At 37.8% G+C, this 21,277-nt stretch overlaps 1 protein-coding gene across 4 annotated transcripts in view; it reads right to left on the bottom strand.

Annotated features, from left to right (window-relative positions):
• The window catches only part of RABGAP1L (RAB GTPase activating protein 1 like), a 680,962-nt gene that overhangs the window by 90,338 nt on the left and 569,347 nt on the right, over window positions 1-21,277 (bottom strand). Inside the window, exon 1 of one of the 4 annotated variants that reach the window (XM_036756237.1) lies at window positions 2,646-2,785. The exons of the other annotated variants lie outside the window; for them this stretch is intronic. Within the exon in view, the coding sequence (XP_036612132.1) occupies window positions 2,646-2,756 (111 nt within the window). The 5' untranslated portion in view covers window positions 2,757-2,785. Of the gene's footprint in view, window positions 1-2,645; window positions 2,786-21,277 lie in introns of those variants that run through there. 4 annotated transcript variants of the gene reach the window in all.

Raw genomic sequence — 21,277 nt, 5'->3', positions numbered from 1 at the left:
TCGATTTTTATAATGGCAGGAATGTAGCATACTTCACTGCACAGCAATGAATCAAACTATACAGCAAAGGATGGATTTCATACTGGGAAAATCCATGAGTGTTTATCTCTCTTTCATATAGAGATGCTTCCCTGACCATAATTTTAAGAGCTTCTATCTCCCATAAAAGAAGAATCAATACTGATTCAAAAGGAGAAGGCAAATATTCTCTCCTCACAGCTTTTACAGCTGCACCAAACCAACGTTTCAAAAGAAAACTGCCCAAGAGGAAGCCCAGCACACTGTCATTTCTCAACTGGTAAAAAAAAAAAAAAATTAAGTATATCACAGAGCAGACACAATGAAAACCAAGAGGATACAATGTAAACCATTAACCACCACACCTTTATTATTAAGAAGAGTGATAACCGGTTTGCAAAGCAAGAGCATTCATTGCCTTGCCAGGCTGCTGGCCAAAATCTGAAGGGCCATTTTGCCTTGAGAGACTCAAGAAATACTTGAAGAGACTGGATTTACACCAAACCTATAACCTGTCTGTCAAAGGTTGATAGAGCCCAAGAGCAGAAGGGTATTACTGGTAGGCATCGTATTAGGCTACTCATTTGTTTAAATATACGCGTGTGTCTGTGTATTACATGTGTGTACGTAGTATATGTGAATGATTAAATAACCGCCAGCCTGAGGTTCAGAAGCATTGTTCCTTCACAACAACATAATCATTATAAGGACTCTATGCTTAGAGTGTACAGTCAATAGACAGCCCCCCACACCCCACCTCTCAAAAGCAAACACAAGACTACACAATAAGCCTACTTTAGTAGAAGGATGCCAGCTTTTGATTATGCAATCAATCAGTAGGTAAGAGAAGTTGCTATTGTTAGCTTCTTTCGAAGAGGGGATTCAGGGACAAGAAGAAAAGATAAAACTCAAGTTGGGTATTTACGAGTAGTTCTGATTTAAAAAGAAATGGTCTGAAATTATTAGGCAAAGCGTGTTTTCAGGATCATCCATATACTTCAATGACTCTTGTAGTAAATTTTAGATAAGGTGCCAACAGATAAGGGCTTGAGTCACACAGCTTGTGTGAGACTTGGACAAGTCACTTCTGAGCTTCAGTCTCCTTGTCTGAAATGGGGAGGATAAGACATAACCTGCCTCACAAGGCTGTTGTGAGCAGAGATTTATAAAATTTAAAGGGATATGTGAATGTGAACAATTATAATCATTGACTACAGATATATACATTATTTGTATATACTTTCTTCATTATACAGGGGCAGCATGACATGATAATGGCAGCACCAGACTGAGGCAAAAAACGTTCATCCTAGTCCCAGATATACTCAGGTTTTTTGTCGCCCAAGACAAGTCACTTCAACTAATCCTTCTTTGCTCTCCTATAAAATGGGAGTAACAGAAGTTCACCCTACCTACCTAACAGGATTGGTTTAAATTAGATGTTGGCATTTCATAGGGCAGAAGCTATCCAAAGGGAAACAAAGATTTTTAAAAACTATGCTTTAAGTATAAACAGTACACAAACCCAATTTGTTTATGTGAATAAACCACTGCTCTAAAATATCAAATCCCTCTAGAGAAAGATAAATTTTGGTAGAATCAAACTTATTCTCAAGCAAATAGTTTATATACCTGGCATGCTCTGACCTTGTCAGAGGGCAGTATTTCTCTACCGATTGTCCCTCACTTTAAATTTCAACATATTCACAATACCTCTGAAAGTTTGCATAAAGTCCTGGGGATCATCACCTGCTATCTCAGAGCACAGACAACCAAACACAAACACATCCTTTTTCTACCTCTAGTCATGACGACAAGAACTATAAACAAAAAATCCTTTCTACCTTAGTCTTTAGAAAATAGTTGAAATGTTTCACAAACATGAAATCCCAAACAAAATTGCACCACAGAATATTTTCACAATCATTCCCAAAACAAGTAACAATCTGTAGAGTCTGAAAATTAAAATTATCTGGTTTGGTTACATAATTAAACATACATTTAGAGTATCTGTATTGTTGACCATTTATGGAGAAGTACAACTGCAAAGAGGAAGAAATATAAGTAGTAAATGTCTGTGCTATTTGTGTGTGTATATAAGTGTGTATAAACATAATATGTTTATATACGTACTTGTTTATACAGGATCATATGTGTGTGAGTGTGAATACATATAAATATACATTCATATACATATATACACACACAAACACACATACATACATTTCAGTATTTGTATATTTGTACACACATGTAACTCTATATATCTAAATTTATATCTATATATCTAAATTTACATACACATATATATGGCAGGTACTTTGCACCAACTAGAGTTTTCCAATTCAAAAATTCTTCCATCATTAGCACACCTTAAATAATTTACTTAAAGTTTAACATATCTACATACATATGATGTACTATTCCAAATATCTTACAATAGTATATAGTGTGCATAAACCAGAGAAAAAATGTAGGTTCCCACTGTTTTTTGTACTTGAACCCATAAGCAATACTCTTATTCTCATCCCCAGTAAACTAAAATTTGGCTGCAGCAGGAACGACTACTCTATTAGACATGGATAATCATATCTATATCCACACTAGTTCCATGAAACATCACCTACCATAGTTTTGGGTTTGCTGATTGCCACAAGACTTGTAAGGAAATCCTCATCATACAGCTGGCTAAAAACATGGGCATCATAGGCTACCATTATGGAGATTTCTTCCATCATCTTGCCAGCTGGCTTCCCAACAGCAGCAGCAGCAACTGCACCAGAGCCAGACCAGGTTCACTATCCAAAGAAAAATCTTGCTGCAAGCTCAGTGCCAATGAACACACCCACCTGAAGAAGCTAGAGTGGGTGGAGTGTCACAACCCAAAGAAAAAAAAAAAAAGAAAAAAAGAAAGAAAAGACAGATACCAAAGCCTTGTCTTGCAGTTCACTCCTGGTGGGAAGAATAAGGGAGGCTGCTGTTATCTCTGTAGGAAGTGAATGCTATAAATTCGTCTTGCATTCTCAACTCAGGACTTGGAAAATTCAGTTTCTGAAATTTTTCCTCAAACCTCAGGAAAAAAAAAATTCCCTTAGTTAATATTAGAAACTGAACGCCCACTAAGAAAAAGGTAACTGTTAACAAAGTTTTTCAGTTCTTGGTAGAAAGATGAAAATTTCAATCAAAACAAAATTCTTCTTAACAGTCCATCTTTGTCCAGTATGTCTCTATATGAAGATCTTCTTCTTGGGGGAGTTAAGATTTTCTTTTCTCGTTAATTCTGCACGTTCAAAGGAAAGGATGGGATGACAACTTTTAGTTTTTAAAGTAGTTACGAATTTAAAAATATCTTCCACATTGCAGAAAAAAAGCATTTTCTCTCACAGCATTTTTGTTTCTAAGTTGCAAAAAAGCAAAATGATATATGGATAGCAACAATAACCACACCCCAACCTCCAGCCCTCCAAGGGGAAAAAAAAAACCAAAACCAAAACCAAAACCTGACATCCAAGAGCTTTCAACTGAGTTCTAGATGTGGCTTTCTATTGTTCACCAAAAAGTAAAGTTACTGCTTGAAAAATTATAAGGTACTTGCTTAGAGAAAGTCAAGTATTTCTAATCAAAACAAACCATTCTTGGAAAGAAAAGACTCCCTGCATTTTATTTTATACAAAAGAAAAACAACATAAATCTCCTCCCTCAAGTTTAATTTTCTTTATCACTGATTTTCAAGGGTAGATCTACTTTTAATTACAAAAGTGAGAAGAGGACAGCTATGGTCGGTTACTGCCTCAGTAACAAATGGAAAAGGTTCAACTGTGGAGGGCAAAGAACTTCCGTAAATACCTCCAGAGAAAGAAAAGAGGGTGGGAGATGAATTTTGAAAGCTCTGAAAAATTGCTTTAAAAAGTTATTTAAATGATTTCATAGAAAATACCATCTATAGGGGAAGAATGAAGTGATGAGAAAAACAAAATGCAGAACAAACACCTACAAAACCTGTATTTAAAGTGACCTGATAAGAGGTAGCCATCAATATTTAAAAAAAAAAAAAAACAAACCCTATCCTAAAGTAGTGCTGAAGAAAGGTATCCCTTCAAATTTGTCAATGGTGGGAGTCCAAAATCCAGAAGACTGCTGGTCATATGGAAATCTCTCCAAATGACCAGTAACAATGACACTGAGTTGTCACAGGTTTGCTTTCCAGAACAAAAACAGGATAAGCCCTAAGGCGTCCTCCTCTTCCTCCCAGCCGTCCCCCCTACTCTGGGGGAAACTAGTTTATCTCTCACCAAGATGGACGTGGTTATTTAAATAGCACCAAGCTAAATTTGCATGTGAAAAGATCTAAGCAACAGCTGGAGCATTCTGGATTAAAAACCAAACAAACCTTTCCTTTAAACAGGAAGAAGGGGGTGGGGGGGAAGACACCTTATTGCTAGGAAACCGAAAATCGTTCTAATAGGCTTAGTTGAGCAAAAATGCAACACTTGAGGTGAAATCCTCAAGATTAAAACAGCTGCCAACTCTATTTAACTCTTGCTAAGGCAAGTTAACATTTTCATTTAGAATTTTGCTGCATGGAAGCATTGTGACTTTAGTGACTAATTTTCTCTTAAAGATATCCCCCCCTTGCCCCAGGATATTTCTATTCTTTAACACTAAGGTGAAAAAAGAAAGTGAAATAAGTAAACAGGGCATTTTACTAGGAGTTCAGAGAGTTCATACCTGGTAGCCTTTTAAAATGCTCCTTGATCTTTTCAGAAGTGCTTTAAAGAGTATTAGCACTTCCTGGTGTACTCACTAGTAGCCGAAAGCTTCAGCTTGGTCTTGTAGCACTTTTTGCACTGAAGGGGAAAGCAGTCCTTCCAGACTTTGGAATTCTGCTTTGCTACTGAGACTAGGTGCTTCCCAATGTACCCTGTGATATCTGAATGAGGTACAGTGTCACAGACACCTGTTGTCGAAGGTAAGAGAGTGGCTTCCCATGATTCCTCACTCTCTGCTGTCAGCCACCCAGTGGCAAACAAGAATTATAACTGCCTTGGAGCAGTCACAAAGGCAGGGAGGGAGCCGGTGTACAGTGTAACAATAAACATGATTATTCCCTGCTAATGAGATCACTACACCTAGTCAACAGAAGGGAAGGAGGGAGGGAAGAACAATACAGAGAAGTCTAGGTGGCTGATTGCATTTTGTTTATTCATAATATCCTAAGATTTTAGCCTTGGAAAGTATCTTAAAAGATCATTGAGTCAAAACTCCCTCATTTTATAAACAAGAGAGGTTAGAAGAGATTACAGTTATATAGGAATAAGCAGCAAAAGGGAACTTAGAAAAGCTAGATCATTTCATTCCAAATCCAGTGTGTTCTTTTTCCTGTCTCATTTTAAAATGCACCTAAGATCATCACATTAATCCCAAAATATTTTTAAAAATATACTTCCTCAAAGATTACAAACAGGGGTTTATATTTTCCATCAATACCCTAAGGCTGGTATAACATTAAATGCAATGTCTAGAATGTCATATAAATTATTTGGTATTTAAATATTCCAAGTAGTTGGTTTGTGTTTACTTAATTAGGCAAAGTCTGACTAGGATTATATCTACTTAGTCCCCATGTGAGAGGTCCTCTAATATAAACACAAAAATTCCATTAGATGTTTTATAGAGTATCCTAGCTCCTCTTGCTTAGATATGCTCTCACTAGGTTTTTCACATTTTTGTGGCATCTTTAAAATGTTTCCTCCTACTCAATTTCAGAGGTTAGGGATAAAAGAGAAGCATGAAGCTACTCTCTTTTGCAAAGAAAGGCTATTTTGGATTCTGCAAGAAGTTGTGTTTCTGATAAATATTCTTTGAAAATGACTTTTATGAACACATTACTAATTCCTCTCCTGTCTCTAATACCACTGTCCTAAAGCTATCACACTGACATGTATGGTGATGGGTAATCCTTCCCTCAATGCCTTGGCCTCCTTCTGCAGCGTCCATGGGACTCACTGTCTCACCGACCAACTCCAAAAGGAAATGGTTGTAGCAGATGGATGTAGTGAAATGGTTCCCAAATTTTTACAGGAAAGGACAGAATGCCAAAGGGAAGACAGTGTTAAAAGTGTGGACAACTTTGCAGCATCCCTAGGCAAGTCCCTCTGGCCCCAAGAAACTTCCATAGATGGTAAGAATAAGAGCTCCATTTAAAAGGTGGTCTCTCTGAGTACAATCATATACAGTCTGGTGCAGAAGCATTCATTAAGGGCCTACTATGTGCCATAAAACAGTCTCTGCTCTCAAGGAGCTCGCATCTTAATGGTAGAATCTTTTCTTAAATGGGAGGGTCAAGGCTTGGGTTCAAGTCCCAACTCTGTCATTAAGTAACCTTGTGACCTGGGGCAAGTGACAATATTCACTTGGTCATCACTGAGACATTTACTATATATCTATTACCAGCAATGTATTTGCTAAATCCTGGACATCTCTGGAATTAATTTTCTTTATCTATACAATGAGAGGAATGGGATGAAATGATCTCTAAAATTTGTACCAGCACTGACAACTGAAGATTTTTGAAAACAATCCCTCACTAGGTTGGGAAAGGGGTTAGTAGGGAGGGAATAATGACTTGCTTCCTGTAATAATGCATTTGGGACAGCTTCAAAAAAATATGGTGGGTGGAAAAACGAATACTGTGACAGTCACTTGGAAAATAACTAAATGAGTTTCCTTTGGAAATTTACACGTACACACAATTTGTCAAATTTAATTCACCATGAGATATGGCACAAGAAGGGTGATATTGAGTGATCAGGACAATAGTAAACTAATAAATGTCACTCCTGGGAGTGGAGACTCTTTGAAGATGCGCTACAGATACTGCTAAACTCATATATTTATTGTACTGCTTCCAGATAGTGCTTACTTCACAGAAACTCCCAAACAGGATTCCACTGGAAATGGTTTTACTGCCAAAAGTCCAAGAACACATGTTTTCCTGAACGACCACTTTAATGTTATGCACCCTAGGCAAGAAGGGTCTTTACAGTTTCTTCTAAATTTTTTATGTGGATGGCTCTGCATATTCATATTTTTTTGGATCTTGGCATTGCTATAGCCATTCATCATCAGAGGTACACTCTCAATCCATTTGCATGGTTGATTTCACACTTTTTTTTTCTTCTATTACTCCTCCAAGGAAGCTAGAGATGGTTTCAGGAATCATCTGACTGGCAGAAGAAAGCCAATGATTCTATTTATCTGTTTTTAAACTCTCTGTATGTTCTGACTCTACCCTAATGAGAAGAGTGGACCCCACCATGGTGCTTTATAGGTTACTGTGCACTATTCTCACAATGATCAATCAATAAACATTAATTAAGCACCTACTATGCATCAGGTGCTAAGAGCTGAGGATATAAAAAGAGGGAAAAGATAGTCCCTGTCCTCAAGGAAGTTAATAATCCAATGAGACAACATGCAAACAAACATATACAGAGCAAGCTTCATACAGGATAAGTAGAATATAATTAACCAAGGGAAGAATTAAGGGGAAAGGTTCTAATATAAGATGGGATTTTGGTTGGGACTTAAAAGGAAGCTGGCAGGGTGAGGAGGGAGTAGGTGGATCACTTCTTACGGGACATTAAAGTAGCTTGTCTGCTTGTAAGGTCTTAGCTAAAATCATCTATATATCATTCCCTTCCCTTAAGGGGTCCCTGAAGTTTTTGTATAGGAAACATCTATCATATTAAGACATAATGAAAAGTAAACCCTGATCTCTAGAAAGTCCCTCATGATTCCCAAGTAACCACATGGCTCACCTAAAGGACCTTTTCAGCTTTTATCAATTAGTCAATCGAGAGGTTTGATTAAGCGCATGGCGAGTGGGGGGTGGGGCAGCAGGGTGTCAGGCACAGTTCTAGGCACTGAGGATACAATCTCCAAGAATGAAACAATCCTTCCCCCATCGTGAGCTTCCATTCTAATGAGGAAAACAACAATTCCATCGAAAAATGTATATAGCATAAATATAAAGTTAATAAACACAAATAGTAGTTAAATACAAGGTATTATGGGAGAGCGGGTACCAGCAGTTGTGGGGTCGCCTGAGATGACACCTTTGTTGATCCTTAAAGGAAGACAAGGATTCTATGAGGTAGAGATAAAGAAAGAGTGCAGTCCAGGGATGTGGGATGGCCAGTGCAAAGGCATGATGACAAGGGATTGAGCGTTATGTGTGAAGAATAAAGGGAAGGCCATTTTGACTGGTGTGCAGAGTGTAAGAGGAAAGCGTAGTACACAATGAGGCTGGAAGGAAAGGGTTTCTAATTTAACCTAGTCAACAGAAAGTCCTTGGAATGTTGTGAGCAGAGGAGTCACATGGTCAGATCTGGGCTTAAGGAAAATTACTTGGACAGCAGTATGACCAGTGGACTGGAGAGGAAAAAGATGTGAGGCTGGGAGCCTGATGAAGAGACTGCTGCAGCAATCTAAGGGTGATGGTGGCTACGAGAGTGGAGAGAAGGGGAGGATGTGGGAGGTGTTGGGAGGGAAGAAATAATAAGATCTGGCAACTGAATGGAAACATGAGGTCAGGGAGAATGAAGAGTCCAGGATAATTGCAAATTTGGAAGCCTGGAAGTGAGCGGGCAGGTTACTTTATGATTAATAATTATATTAATGATTAAACTGAAACATATGTGGCTATAAAACAATTGTTGAATCAGCCATAGATCAAAGATCCCATTAAGATAAGAAAATATCCTATAATGCTGTGCCACTGATGCTTTTCAAATGTTGTTTGTTTCAAGTTCTCATATTCAAAGGGTAACCACAAGTTCCCTGCGACACTTGCTGATTTAGGCCTGAAAATCATTCTCACAGGGCTGCTTTTCTTAGCCCTATGCTCTACTAAGCAAATCAAATAGCCCAGGTTTCTGTCCTCTTAAGTTTTAAGGCCAGTAAAGTTCATGAAAACACAAAAGGAAATAGGGATTTATGTAATAAGACACGAATATAGAAACCAAATCAGCAATATTTCATATGCTTTGCTATTTTGTTATTGATCCATATAGAGAGATTTCAGGGCATTAAAAAGACCATCAATTTTGGCCTTTGGCCTCAACCCACCTCTGCTCCCATATAGTCATACCCTCCATGGACCTATCAGTGTAAAATATGAAGGAGAAAAAATATAAAGGAAGGACAAAAATATGACCAGAGAACAGAGAGGGCTCTGAAAACTTAGAGTCAGGACCCTCCTACCCCTTAGTGAGATGCATCTTTGTTAAGTTCTACATATAGATCTTAACAGATGACTTACTTCCTCCTCCTCCTGCTGAACAAATGAATGGTCTTGAGATGTCTCCAAAATAAATTAATATGTTACATACATTCAGTAATTATTCTCTAGTCATATTAAATTCCACAAGCACTTATTTAACATCTACTGAGTGCAAGGCCCTCTCTCTTTCTCTCTCTCTCTCCCCCCTTCCTTTATATATATATATATATATATATATATATATATATATATATATATATATATATATATATATATATATATATATATATATATATATAATATACATATTTTTATTTATATACGTATATAAATAAAAATATGTATGCATGTGTGTGTATATATATGTGTGTGTATATATATATGTACACACATACATATGTATGTATATCTCAGAAATGGCAAAATGTTTACAGTATATACAGAGATTCCAGAAATGGCCATGGAAAGAAAGTTCATTACAGTACAGGAAAGATAAATGCCATAACTACCTGTGTAACAAAAGGGTGGATATTCTAAGCAGGATCTTAGCTCAGTTTAATCAAAGATCTTTACGACATTTAAGGAAACAGCCAGGTGGCTCAGTGGATAGAATGCTGGGCCTGGAGTCAGGAAGACACTTACTAGCTGTCTGACCCTGGGCAATAATAACCTCTAGGTTTTTTACAAATCCCCTCTAGGGATTTGTCACACCATTTCAATAGAAGAAATAAGAAATTGGGACTGTAAATTCTAGTACTTGAAAAGAAGGAATAATGATAATCATAAACAGAAACAGGGACAGATTCAGACTCTTAAAAAGATGAAGGCAATGGCTAGATGCAGCCTGTTCCACTTCAAGCTCTGCACACCATGAGATTTTACTGCCACATATATCTCTTCTTTACTTCACTTAGAAAGCACTCTCTACAGACCTAATGATTTAAAATAATTCACTCATGACCACAAGCTTCTATCAAGAAAACCAGTGTGCTATTTGTTCCTTGTAAAAGGCTCATATTGGGCACTCAGACTGCATGACGAGGCATGAAAGGACCGGAACAGATAAAGAACCTAACAATAACTGGATGATGGTCACGCGTCACAGAGCAGTGCTGTGGCTTGGTGAAAAGCCTAACAAAAACATTTCTTCCGCATCATGATGAAATAAGGGGGGAATGCAGTTTATGGGTTTTTTTTGTTTTATTTTGAAAAGAAACTTCCAAAATCCAGGTCTGATCTCAAGAAATGTGATTTACCAAATGCTCTATTACGTATATGTTACCTCTAGTAAATGTTCTGAGGGAATATTGACTATCAGTTTATGTCCCTTGTCTTCAACAAGACAGGATATACAGAAATGAAAAACTAAACAATGTGATGCCATATAAGAGGAAGAGACAAATAACTGGTACAAATATTAAAGTGCTCCAGGGATTTAGAAAAAGAAGAGACCATTTTGGGCCAGAGTGGTCAGGGAAGACTTCCTGGAGGTGGTGGACTCTGTGTGACACTAAAGGATGGGTAAAATATGGTAAGGAGCAGAATAGAGATAATATTCTTGGAGTAAAGTAAATAGTGTAGTCCTATAATTGAAGGATAGTAGAAAATAATGTGGTAAAGAAAGATTAGGAACAGATGGTGGGTCTAAGCTAAATATCTCAGCCTGAATACAAGGCTAAGAAATAACCACTTCATCTTGTAAATAATCAGGATTTGGGAGGCAGAGAAGTCATATGACAAAGTGATGCTAGCAATGAGCAAATGGTATTGGAAGAAGGAAGAGAATGTAGACAAGGAGATCAGATGGGAAGCAAGTACAACAATCACAGGATCATAGCTTCATAGATTTAGAGATGGAAGGGACAATACTGGGCAGTGAATTGCCAAAGGTCACACAGATGGCAGTCAACATTTGCACCCAGGACCTCTCACTCCAAATCCTGAACTGTTCCACTCTATCACCACTACCTTCTCCCTAGGTGTGAAGAGATAGGAGATGGGACTAGGGTGTCTACAGAATAGAAAGTTATGGAATTATGGAAGAGACTTAACTAGCGTAGAATAAATGGGACTTGATGCCTGACTGGATACAGGTAAATGGGGATGATGGCGCTAATGACTAACAGGAAAGACAGGAAGAGGAGGGTCATAGCAGCTGCTAAACAAATATTTGTTGATCGCATGAATGACTGAATGGTGGTTTGCATTTATAGAACACAGAGGTGGCAAGGAATCAAAGGAAGGAAATAGAAAAGGAGTAGGAAGGACTCCTACCTGGACAGACTGTATTTGGCAAACAGTATGGATAGGCTTGAGCTGAAGTTTCTGGTGGCAATTTGGTATGGCAGAGAGAGCACTGACTTTGCAGCAATCAATCAAGCATTTCTTTAAGTATTCACTAAGTACCTGCTATCACTGGGAAGAGATGGGACAAAAGAAAACAGCCCCTGCCCTCCAGGAGTTTACTTTTTAATTTGCAAGTACCCAGGGAGGTGGTGCAGAGGAGAGAGCACTGGGTTTGGAATCAGGAGGACTCATCTTCCTGAGATAAAATCCAGACTCAGACACTTATCTGTGTGACCCTGGGCAAATCATGTGACCCTTTTTGCCTCAGTTTCCTCATCTGTAAAGTGAGTTGGAGAAGGAGACGGAAAACTACTCCAGCAGCTTTGCCAGGAAAATCCCAAGTGGGGTCCAAGAGTTGAACATGACTGAAAGGGCTCATCATCATCATCATCGTCATCATTTTAGAGAATCTGAATTTGAACCCAAGCTTTGCTACTTAACTACCTAAGTGACTTAAGAATTCCCTTCTATCTAAAGGGGCATCAGATTTCTTATCACTAAATTAAGGACCCCTTCCAGTTCGGTGAATAGATCACCGGGCCTGGGGTCTGGAAGACCTGAGTTCAAATCTGGCCTCAGACACTTACTAGCTGTGGGAGCCTGGGTAAGTCAATTTGTTTCTATTTGCCTCGGTTTCCTCGCCTGTAAAATGGGAATCATAATCGCACTTACCTCCCAGGGTTCTTATGAGGATCCAGCGAGATGAAATTGTAAAGCACTTAGCACCATACCTGGCACATGGTGAGCACTACATAAATGTCTGTTATTATTTCAAGGCAGTAGAAGAAAGTGAACATGATGAGGAGAAGGATGGAGAAAAATAAGGGGTAGAAAAAATAGATCCTTAGAAATTGAGAAGGGGAGAGGAACGAGGGCAAAGATGAAGGAGTTAACCTTTGAAAAGAAAAACGTTTGTGACAATGGAGTAAAGATTGAAGAGCCTCTTTCCTCAGTTTACTCAATAAAATAGGAGGTAAGAAAATCAATTTCTCAAGCACTTCCTTTGTTGCCTCCAGACATGATCTGCCAAGATTAAGAGTGGGATGGTAGGACTGAAGGTGAAAGGGAATTCAGGGGAGTCATCTAAGTTTGCAGGAGCTGGAACAGAAAGGGAGTCATTTTCCTAACATTAAAGAAATCCAGCGACCTGGAGACTCCTGCACAGAAAAGCAAGGGAGCCACGCACAGATCGGCCTCATTGCTTTCCTCCCAAAGCCTGTATCTTTTTGTACATTGCTCTGTTTTGGTGGATGATTTGGAAATTTCACTGAGTTTCTGGTCATGGATGACTGGTAAAGGCTAGTAGAGCTGGAGGTTAAATGCACGCTTAGCAGGAAGAACAACAAACTCTGTTCCTTCACATCTCCCTGACTGTGCTACAAGCAGCACATCATTGATTTTTATTATGAAGAGTGACTGTTAAATGGACAGGGAACAAAGAAAAAAAAATTATTGTATAGGAATATTTATCTATTATAACTGTATCAACAAAACACTCATTACTATGGGCCATGCCATGGAAACAGCTTTGCACTGAGCAGAATCTTTCTCTGTGTGGTTTACAGTCATGGGGTTTTCCAATGTCCCAGTTTTACTGATTTTTATCTTTATTAAAGATCCAAATGAAATATCTTGTTGAAAACAGCTGTTTTCTTTGTCAAGTATGAAGTGACCTTTGAAATTTCAGCCAAGTGCAATTCTAAGGTACCACCTATGAACTTTGAAAGACAATTTAAAATGGATTTGGCTTACTAATATAGGAGATTCAGAACCTCTGCGTAAGAAGCTACCAAGTTTCCAAAGTTTGTCTCAGTGTTCTATTTCTCTGTTAAAACTGTTTTAATTTATATTGTAAAGTACTAAAAATGCTGAAAATAAAAATGTACCACTAATATCACATTTGTAATACAGAATATAAGGAGAAAAACCTAACTTTAAGACAAAAATCATCAGTGTCTTTTTCCACATGATAGTCAAGTTCAGGTGATTATTAGAATGTGCCTGTACACAAGGTAAAGAGAGCAAAAAGACTTTAAGGCTAGCAAAGTGTTTTAGAGATGGACATTACCTCACTTAACAACCCCTGGAAGCAAGTGCTACTGTTAGTCTCACAGTGACTTCTACTTGTGCCTTATTGACAGTAGTAGATTATAAACCCCACAATGATAAGAAGCTGTCTACAAGGCTTAATAATAAAAATAGCAACTCAAGTTTATATGGTGCTTTAGGGTATATAAAAGGTTTCAAGTGTTCTTATTAGCTCCATCTTACAAATTGGGAAACTGAAGCAGACAGCAGTTAAGTGACTTGCCCAGAGTCACACAAAGAGTAAATAAAGTATCTGAGTCTGAATGTGAACTCAGGTTGTCATGACTGCAGGTTCTGTACTCTATTCCCTGGGCCACACAGCTGCCTAGGCAAAATCTGAACCCAAGTCTTCTGTTTCCAAGTCTAGAGTTCTTTCTATTAAAGTCTTTTCTATTTAAAAGTTATTTGTTAAAGTTTACTTTATGAGTTTTTACTTATTATTTTTATTACAGTTATTTCAATTAAATTTTCAATTAGGTGTTGGAGAAATCAAGTAATTTCTAGATCACAGTCTCCCCAACTACAAAATGAGAGAGTTGTACTAAATGATCTCTACGATCACACTCAAATGTTTTTTTTTCAGGTACTCAAATGAAGTGTTATTAATTGCCTGGTCTTTAATAATTAATCCATTGATAATTATTAGAAATGTCAGTTTATTCTTCTAAATCTTTTAGGAATAATTTTAACATTAGTCTTTTTTTTTTTACATTAGCCATTTTTAAATGTGTTTTAGGAATCATTTCAGAATTAGCCATTTCTAAATGCCACTTTAAATTGGAAGTTTGGACTTTAGCCACAACACATTGTAAAACATAGTACAAATGTCTGGAAGATTATTTTTATTTTATATAACTGTTTAGATGGTTTCATTGAAGTATCAAGATAATAAAAGCTTCTTGGTACAAACGGTCCTTACAATTCTCCAGGTAACCTGTACAACAGCCAGCCTCTTTGTCTTTAAACATCTCCATTCTTTCAACTTGCTACTGCGTTCTTGATTTAAAAAAAAAGTCTGATGTATGAACACTTACACATCAACAATGCACAAAGAACTTACAGAAGATAGTTAATAAGCCCTCTATTTTCTAAGGTGGTATTATGTTCCCCCTCCTACTCCTGACTTATAAAAAACTATATCCATTAACAATTCCAATTTTATCAGTAGCTACTTGCAAAGCTTCTCTTTACATGAGGCAAACCTTTTACTGGAGATCTATCATAAAAGCTCATGATGAATCTGTGAGCATAATTAATCATTAGACAAGTGATAGGCCAGGAGTTTCTTCTTGTAAAAGATTACTGGCTATAAATTTCCATGGTACCGCCTGACTGGCTCTGAATTCAAAAGCAACCACCCTGAACTGTAGCTTCCTCCTAAGCAAAAAAACAAAGCAAAACAAAACACAAAATCCTGATTCTCACTGTACATATTCCATCTCTGCCAACACCTTTATGATGTATAATAACATTTTTCATAGACCACACCTTTTAACTGCAACACCACAGAATATAAACTGGAAGTTAGTTTATTATATGCTAGATTTTATTTGAATGATGTTGTTAAAAGCACAGAGATGGTAAAGGAAACCAGGATGGGGGATGTGCTACTTTGGCTTTGGGTAAATGGATAAATTAGATGTCTGTACTAACCAATGCAATGTGGCAGGAGCTTAGGAGCCTAGATACTCAGGGTTGTCACTGTAGTGCTGTGAGTCATATAACTAAAAAATGACTGGGAGTGGATATCAATCATCAATCAAGCATGTTTCTCCTTTAATTAAAAAAATAAAACAAACTTCCGAATGATGAGATGTTCCTGAAATTGGTACTCAGTCGAGCCATTTTTTTTTTTAATCTAGCATACATCATTAACAGGCCTTAATCAGCTGGGGTAGACTGCCTGAAACAAAAGACGAAAACATAGTCATTCTAATGCAAGAAGAAAACAGAAGTCGAAATGAGAAGGGAATCCAAATCAAAGATATTGGGTTGTTACTCCATCCAGTGCACTGCCACCCACTTTCACCCACAAGGCGGCTACAGAAATAATGCCAAAGTCAGAGGAAATGGAAGGGAAACCACTTCCGGTCTCTGTGAAGAAAGCTGCTAGCTCAGTTGTGGGAGTGTTCCTCCCCTCCCCTTCCCTCCTCTCTTCCCAGAAATAAATAAATAAATAAGACCTTCAGGCCTAGGAAACTATAGGACCATTAGTTATTTTGTCAGTTGCTAAGCAACAGGCTTTGCTGTAGGGTGAAAGCATGGAATTAGCACTTTTTGAGAAAAAAAATAAAGATAAATTAAATGTAAAATTAGGGAATGCCACCTGAATGGCAGAAGGGGGAACAAAGGATTAAGTGGGCACCTTTAAAAAGATGTTTTTAGTGAGTGACAGAAATGATCAATGTGGTTGGGGGTTTTGTTTAGTTTTAAATGCCAATGAAATTCTAAAGTACACCTAAAAAGTAAATATGGCAATGTTTATTTAAACAATAGTGATTTATAATCACCTTATGCTGATTACTTATTAGCTCCCTTCAACATCTCAAAACACTGAATTTCAGGAAGCTGGAAGGGACCTCAGACATTATCAATACAACCCAGACTTAAAACAAGAATTTCCTTCTGAACACTACCTGAGTGGCCACACTAAACTCTGCTACCCCAGCAGTCCTTTCCACTTTGAGAGTCCTCTAATTTTTAGGGGGGAAAATTCCTTACATCAAATTTGTTTCTGAACAATTTATGCTCATTTCTCCAAGCTCTGTTTTCTGGGGTCAGGCAGAACAAACCTATTCCTTTTCTGCATCGTGACCCTTCCAATTCTACTTCATGCCAGATATGATACCGCCTCCCAAGTCTCTTCTCTAGGCTAAAAATCCCCTCTTTCCTTAAATAGATCTTCAACAGACATGGTCTGTAGGCCCTTCACCCTTTCGGCACTCTCCATAGCTCATTAGTGTCCATCCTAAGATGTGGAGCCAAGATATAAAAACAGTACTCCAGATATGGTCAGACCAGGGCTGAGTAGGGCAGGACCCTGGTCAGTCACCTCCCTTGGTAGGACACTATGTCTCCTACAGCACTTCCCTCCCAGGACTGCTGGGAGGGATCAAATGAGATATTATAATAAAACATTTAGCTCAGCGCTTTATATTCTATTCAGCTAGCAGTCCACTCGATCTCCCGCAGCTTCTTCATATAAACTACTAGCCACATATGCCCAATCTTGTACCCAGGAAGCTCATTTTTGTGCACCTTAGTGTAAGAGCTTCCATTGATCCCTATTAAATTGGATTCAATTAGGTATGGCTTGACCTTCTGGCTTATTGTGCTCTTTTTGGATCCTGGCTTTCTCATCCCTGTGTGTATTAGGTAGCTAGCCCAGCTATGTAGTCCGCATATCTGATAAGCATGTCATCTATGCCTTTATGTCAGTAATTGTTAGGAATGTTCAACAACACGGGATAAAGCATAAATCAATCCCTGGGGCCTTCCACTGGCAACCTTTCCAAACTGACATTGACCAACTAATGGCTCTTTTTCAGGTATGGCCCTTAATTCTATACTGCCTCTCACATGGCTAGTCTACCTCTTTCCCTCTTTTCCCACAAGAGTAGCTTGAGAAACTTTTTCAAATGCTAAGTAAACGAAATCTCCAGAATTATCTTGGTTTAGTAGTCTAGCAATTCTGTTAAAAAAAGAAAGGTGTTTAGTCTGGTGTGGCCTCTTCCTATTTTAAAAATTTCGTTCTGAACTTTAACACCAAATAAAATAGGCATTTCTATACACATGTTAGGACAGGAAAATAGGATTGTATAGCTAACTGTGAATTTTTATTATGTATAGCTGGCTTTTCTTTTTTAAACATATAATAACCACAATATGTAACTTTTAAAAACATTTTTTTTTTAATATGTAACATTCAAAGCTGCCTTGAGTATCGGTGAATGTTTCTGGCCTTCATTCTGTTCCTTTCTATGAATTTAAAAATGTTTCGATGACTTTCTTTTCTTTCTTTCCTTTTTTGGGGGGTTATTCTATTGCTAGACCTGCTTCCCCTCCCACCTCACCTCTACTGGAATAAAAAACGAAAAAAGAAAGCTTTTAAAAAAATTAAACAAATAGTCAAGCAAAACAAAGCTCCACACTGGTTTTGTGGCATGGCCTATTCTTGGCAAAATGCCCTGAAAGGTCATACCTGCTCTTTGCATTCACCAGTTCCTTTCTTAGGCATTCACTTATCTTTTCTTTAACAGTACATTCTGGAATTTTGCTGGGAATTGATATCAGAGCACAGTTAGTATTACTGAGAATCAGTTACAAGATCCCCTTTCTTTTATGATGTACTGGTCTCAAACCTTAGTGTCTAGTTACCCTGTTGCTGTATTTTTTTGTTGCATATATAGGCACATGTGACATAAATGTGACATAAAAGTATTAAAGCACAGTTGCATAATTCTGCCTTCTGTATCAAATTCATTTCTAACTTCACTTACTGATTCCTGAAAATTCTGTCTTAATGTTAGTATTCTGGAATATTCACTTCTTTTCATAGAGAGCTTACAGAATCTACTCAGAAAGGAAATTAAAATGCTCCTGAGAGAATTAAGAGAGAGTAGAGGTCATTTTATTAAGAGGACAGGCAAATATAAGAAAGAAAAATTACTGTAGAGGTCTAGCTGATGCAGGGGAGAAGGACGAAGTGAAGCACATTATTGCATCGGCTTGAGGATTTACGGGAAGTCTCTCCTCTCCTTTTATAGGCATGCCCATATCCGTTCCTTTAATTGCAGTAGGACATGAGTGGAATAAGAATTGCTTAGGGAGAAAATAATGTTCTGACCCGAAAGATGTTAAGATTATGGAAACACTGGCATCTCTGGATATTTTTCAATTGAAATGTGTCATTTCCTCTATGTATTAAATAACTAGCCTTTGAAGAAGAATATTAAAGAAATCTCCCTTCCCAAAGTCTTAAATTTACCCCATAGGAAGAGGGAAGGAACATTCCATTTATTAAGTGTCTGCTATGTGCCAGGCACCATGCTAAATGTTTTTTTTTCCTTTTTTTTTTCTTTTAGAGGGGGAAGGCAGGGCAATTGGGATTAAGTGACTTGCCCAAGGTCACACAGCTAATAAGTGTGTCCAGTGTCTGAGGCCGGATTTGAACACAGGTCCTCCTGACTCCAGTGCCGGTGCTAAACTCACTGCGCCATCTAGCTGCCCCTAAATGTTTTACAAATAGTATCTCAATTGATTCTCATAACAATCTTTTTCCCCCACCTCGCTGCTTTCCTGGACTTCATGATTTCTACTCCAAAATTCACACCTCTTTAGCACCAACTTCCTCCGATTAGAGAAGATGGCAGGGGAGGAGAGGACAGTGTGATGGTCCCAGATCCCCTGGGCTTAGCACAGTGCCTGGCACATAGTAGGTCCATAACATTTAATGACTGACAACTACCCTGTGTGGCAGGTGCTATTATTAACCCCATTTTATAGCTGAGGAAAATGAGGCAGACAAAGGTTAAGTGACTTGCCCAGGAAATATCTGAGACTGGATGCGAACTCAGGTCTTCCCAAATTCTGACTTTGACTCCAGGCTCAGTGCTCCGTCCATTCACTAAGCCACCAAGCTACCACAGGAAATATAACTCGATAAAGCAGCTATTTTGAGTTAAAAGATTATCTTTATTTAAAGGAACTCAGAAATGAAAGACTAAATGAAGGATTCAAATACTGTCTTAATTATCCTTATATATAAGCTTATTATACAATATTATGTTTTCTGTTTCATTGTGGTAGCTCAAGTTGTCTACCTATTGCTTGGTGGTAATAATAATATATCCCATTTATATAGGATAGATATATATCCATTTTATATTTCACATGTAAATAATATTTTATGACTTTATATAAATTACATGTTTTATGTTACATTTATATATATTATAGGATATATCTCATTTGTATATATATATGCATATATACATATATATGTTTATATTTCACAGTTTACAGAGTGAATTTTTTCATTCAACAAGGATTTATTAGGTGTCCAATGTATGAGATATAAAGCCAGTAATGAAACAATCCCTGTTCTCAAGGAACTTACATTAGATGGTGAGTCCTCCAGATCCTCCTCTTCATGGATGATGTCGTACTATCTGTATCAAGCCCAGAGAAATTACAGGGCCTCCTTAATGACATTTGTGTTTATTCAAAAGAGTTGGCTGGACCACAGTGGACGAGGCAGCCCATGAAACCTGACCAGGAATTCCTTCTACATCACTGATAAGTGATCCTTAAGCCTCTACCTGAAAACCTCCAGGGAGAGGAAATTCATCATTTCCTGGGGCAGCCCATCCCAATTATGGATAGCTCCTACTCTTAGAAAGTATTTCCTTATATCAAATCAAAGTTGTCTCCTCAAAAGAACAAATTTAGGATCTTTTACATGATGGCCCTTAAGATACTTGAAGACAACTATTATGCCCTCCCAATCTTTTCTCTTCTTCAAGATGAGTTTTTAGTTCCTTCACTGATGGGGTCTCTCATTCTCTTGGCCCTTTTTTAGAAATGCTCTGCCCCAAATGGAACATACCACTCTAGATTTATCTTAATGGGGCAGAATGTACTGGGACTGTCATCTTCCTTATTTTGGCCATTATGTTACTCTTACTGCATCTTGTTTGACTACCATATCATTATGCTGACTCGATTTGAATTTTCAGTTCATTAAAACCCCTAGATCTCACATGAACCAAGCCAAACATCTCCACTCTTTCTGAAGATGAATTCTTGAACCCAAGTATGGGGCTTTACATTTATCTCTAATTTCTCCTTATTAGATGTGGCACCTTATTCTAGCCTATTGATATCTTTTTGGATTCTCACTCTCTATCATCTAAAGTGTTTGCTATCTCTCCTAGGTTTGTGCCAACTGTGAATTTGACTAGCATGCCATATATGTCTTTATCTAATTCACTGATGAAAATATCAAAAAGCACAGGGCCAAGGGCAATCCCCTGGGGGCATATCATACTAGAAGTATTGCTCCCTCAGTGACACCATTTGGGTAAAGGCATCCAAAACGACAATACAAGAGACTTTACAGATTTTTTTTTTTTGCTACAACCATTTCCCTAGTTTAGCCAGGTAATTACTTACTGTAACTAAAAGCAAGAATTAGTCTGTCATGAGTTGTCCCTTTGCAAAATTAAAATTTTAATACATTTACACATTTTGTTTTGACAGGATTGATATTTCCCAACCAATAACAATCCTAGCATCCCACCCTGACACCCAACCTGAAAAAAGTTAAGCAGCACTACCTAATAGTGTGACTTTGCCTGACAGTCTTGCAGGTAGTGACTGTTAACAGAAACGAAGCACCATACTTCATCTTTGATAGTATAGAACCGAAGTTGCCCATTGTACTTGACCTGAGTTTTTTTTTTTTCCTTTTTCTTTTTTTTCTTTTTGGAGGGGGGAAGGCAGGGCAATTGGGGTTAAGTGACTTGCCCAAGGTCACACAGC

This window comes from Trichosurus vulpecula, chromosome 4, assembly GCF_011100635.1.
Source record: "Trichosurus vulpecula isolate mTriVul1 chromosome 4, mTriVul1.pri, whole genome shotgun sequence".
Taxonomy (NCBI): Eukaryota; Metazoa; Chordata; class Mammalia; order Diprotodontia; family Phalangeridae; genus Trichosurus; species Trichosurus vulpecula.
The sequence above is the reverse complement of the archived record's forward strand: the minus strand, read 5'-3'. Positions and strand labels throughout refer to the sequence as shown.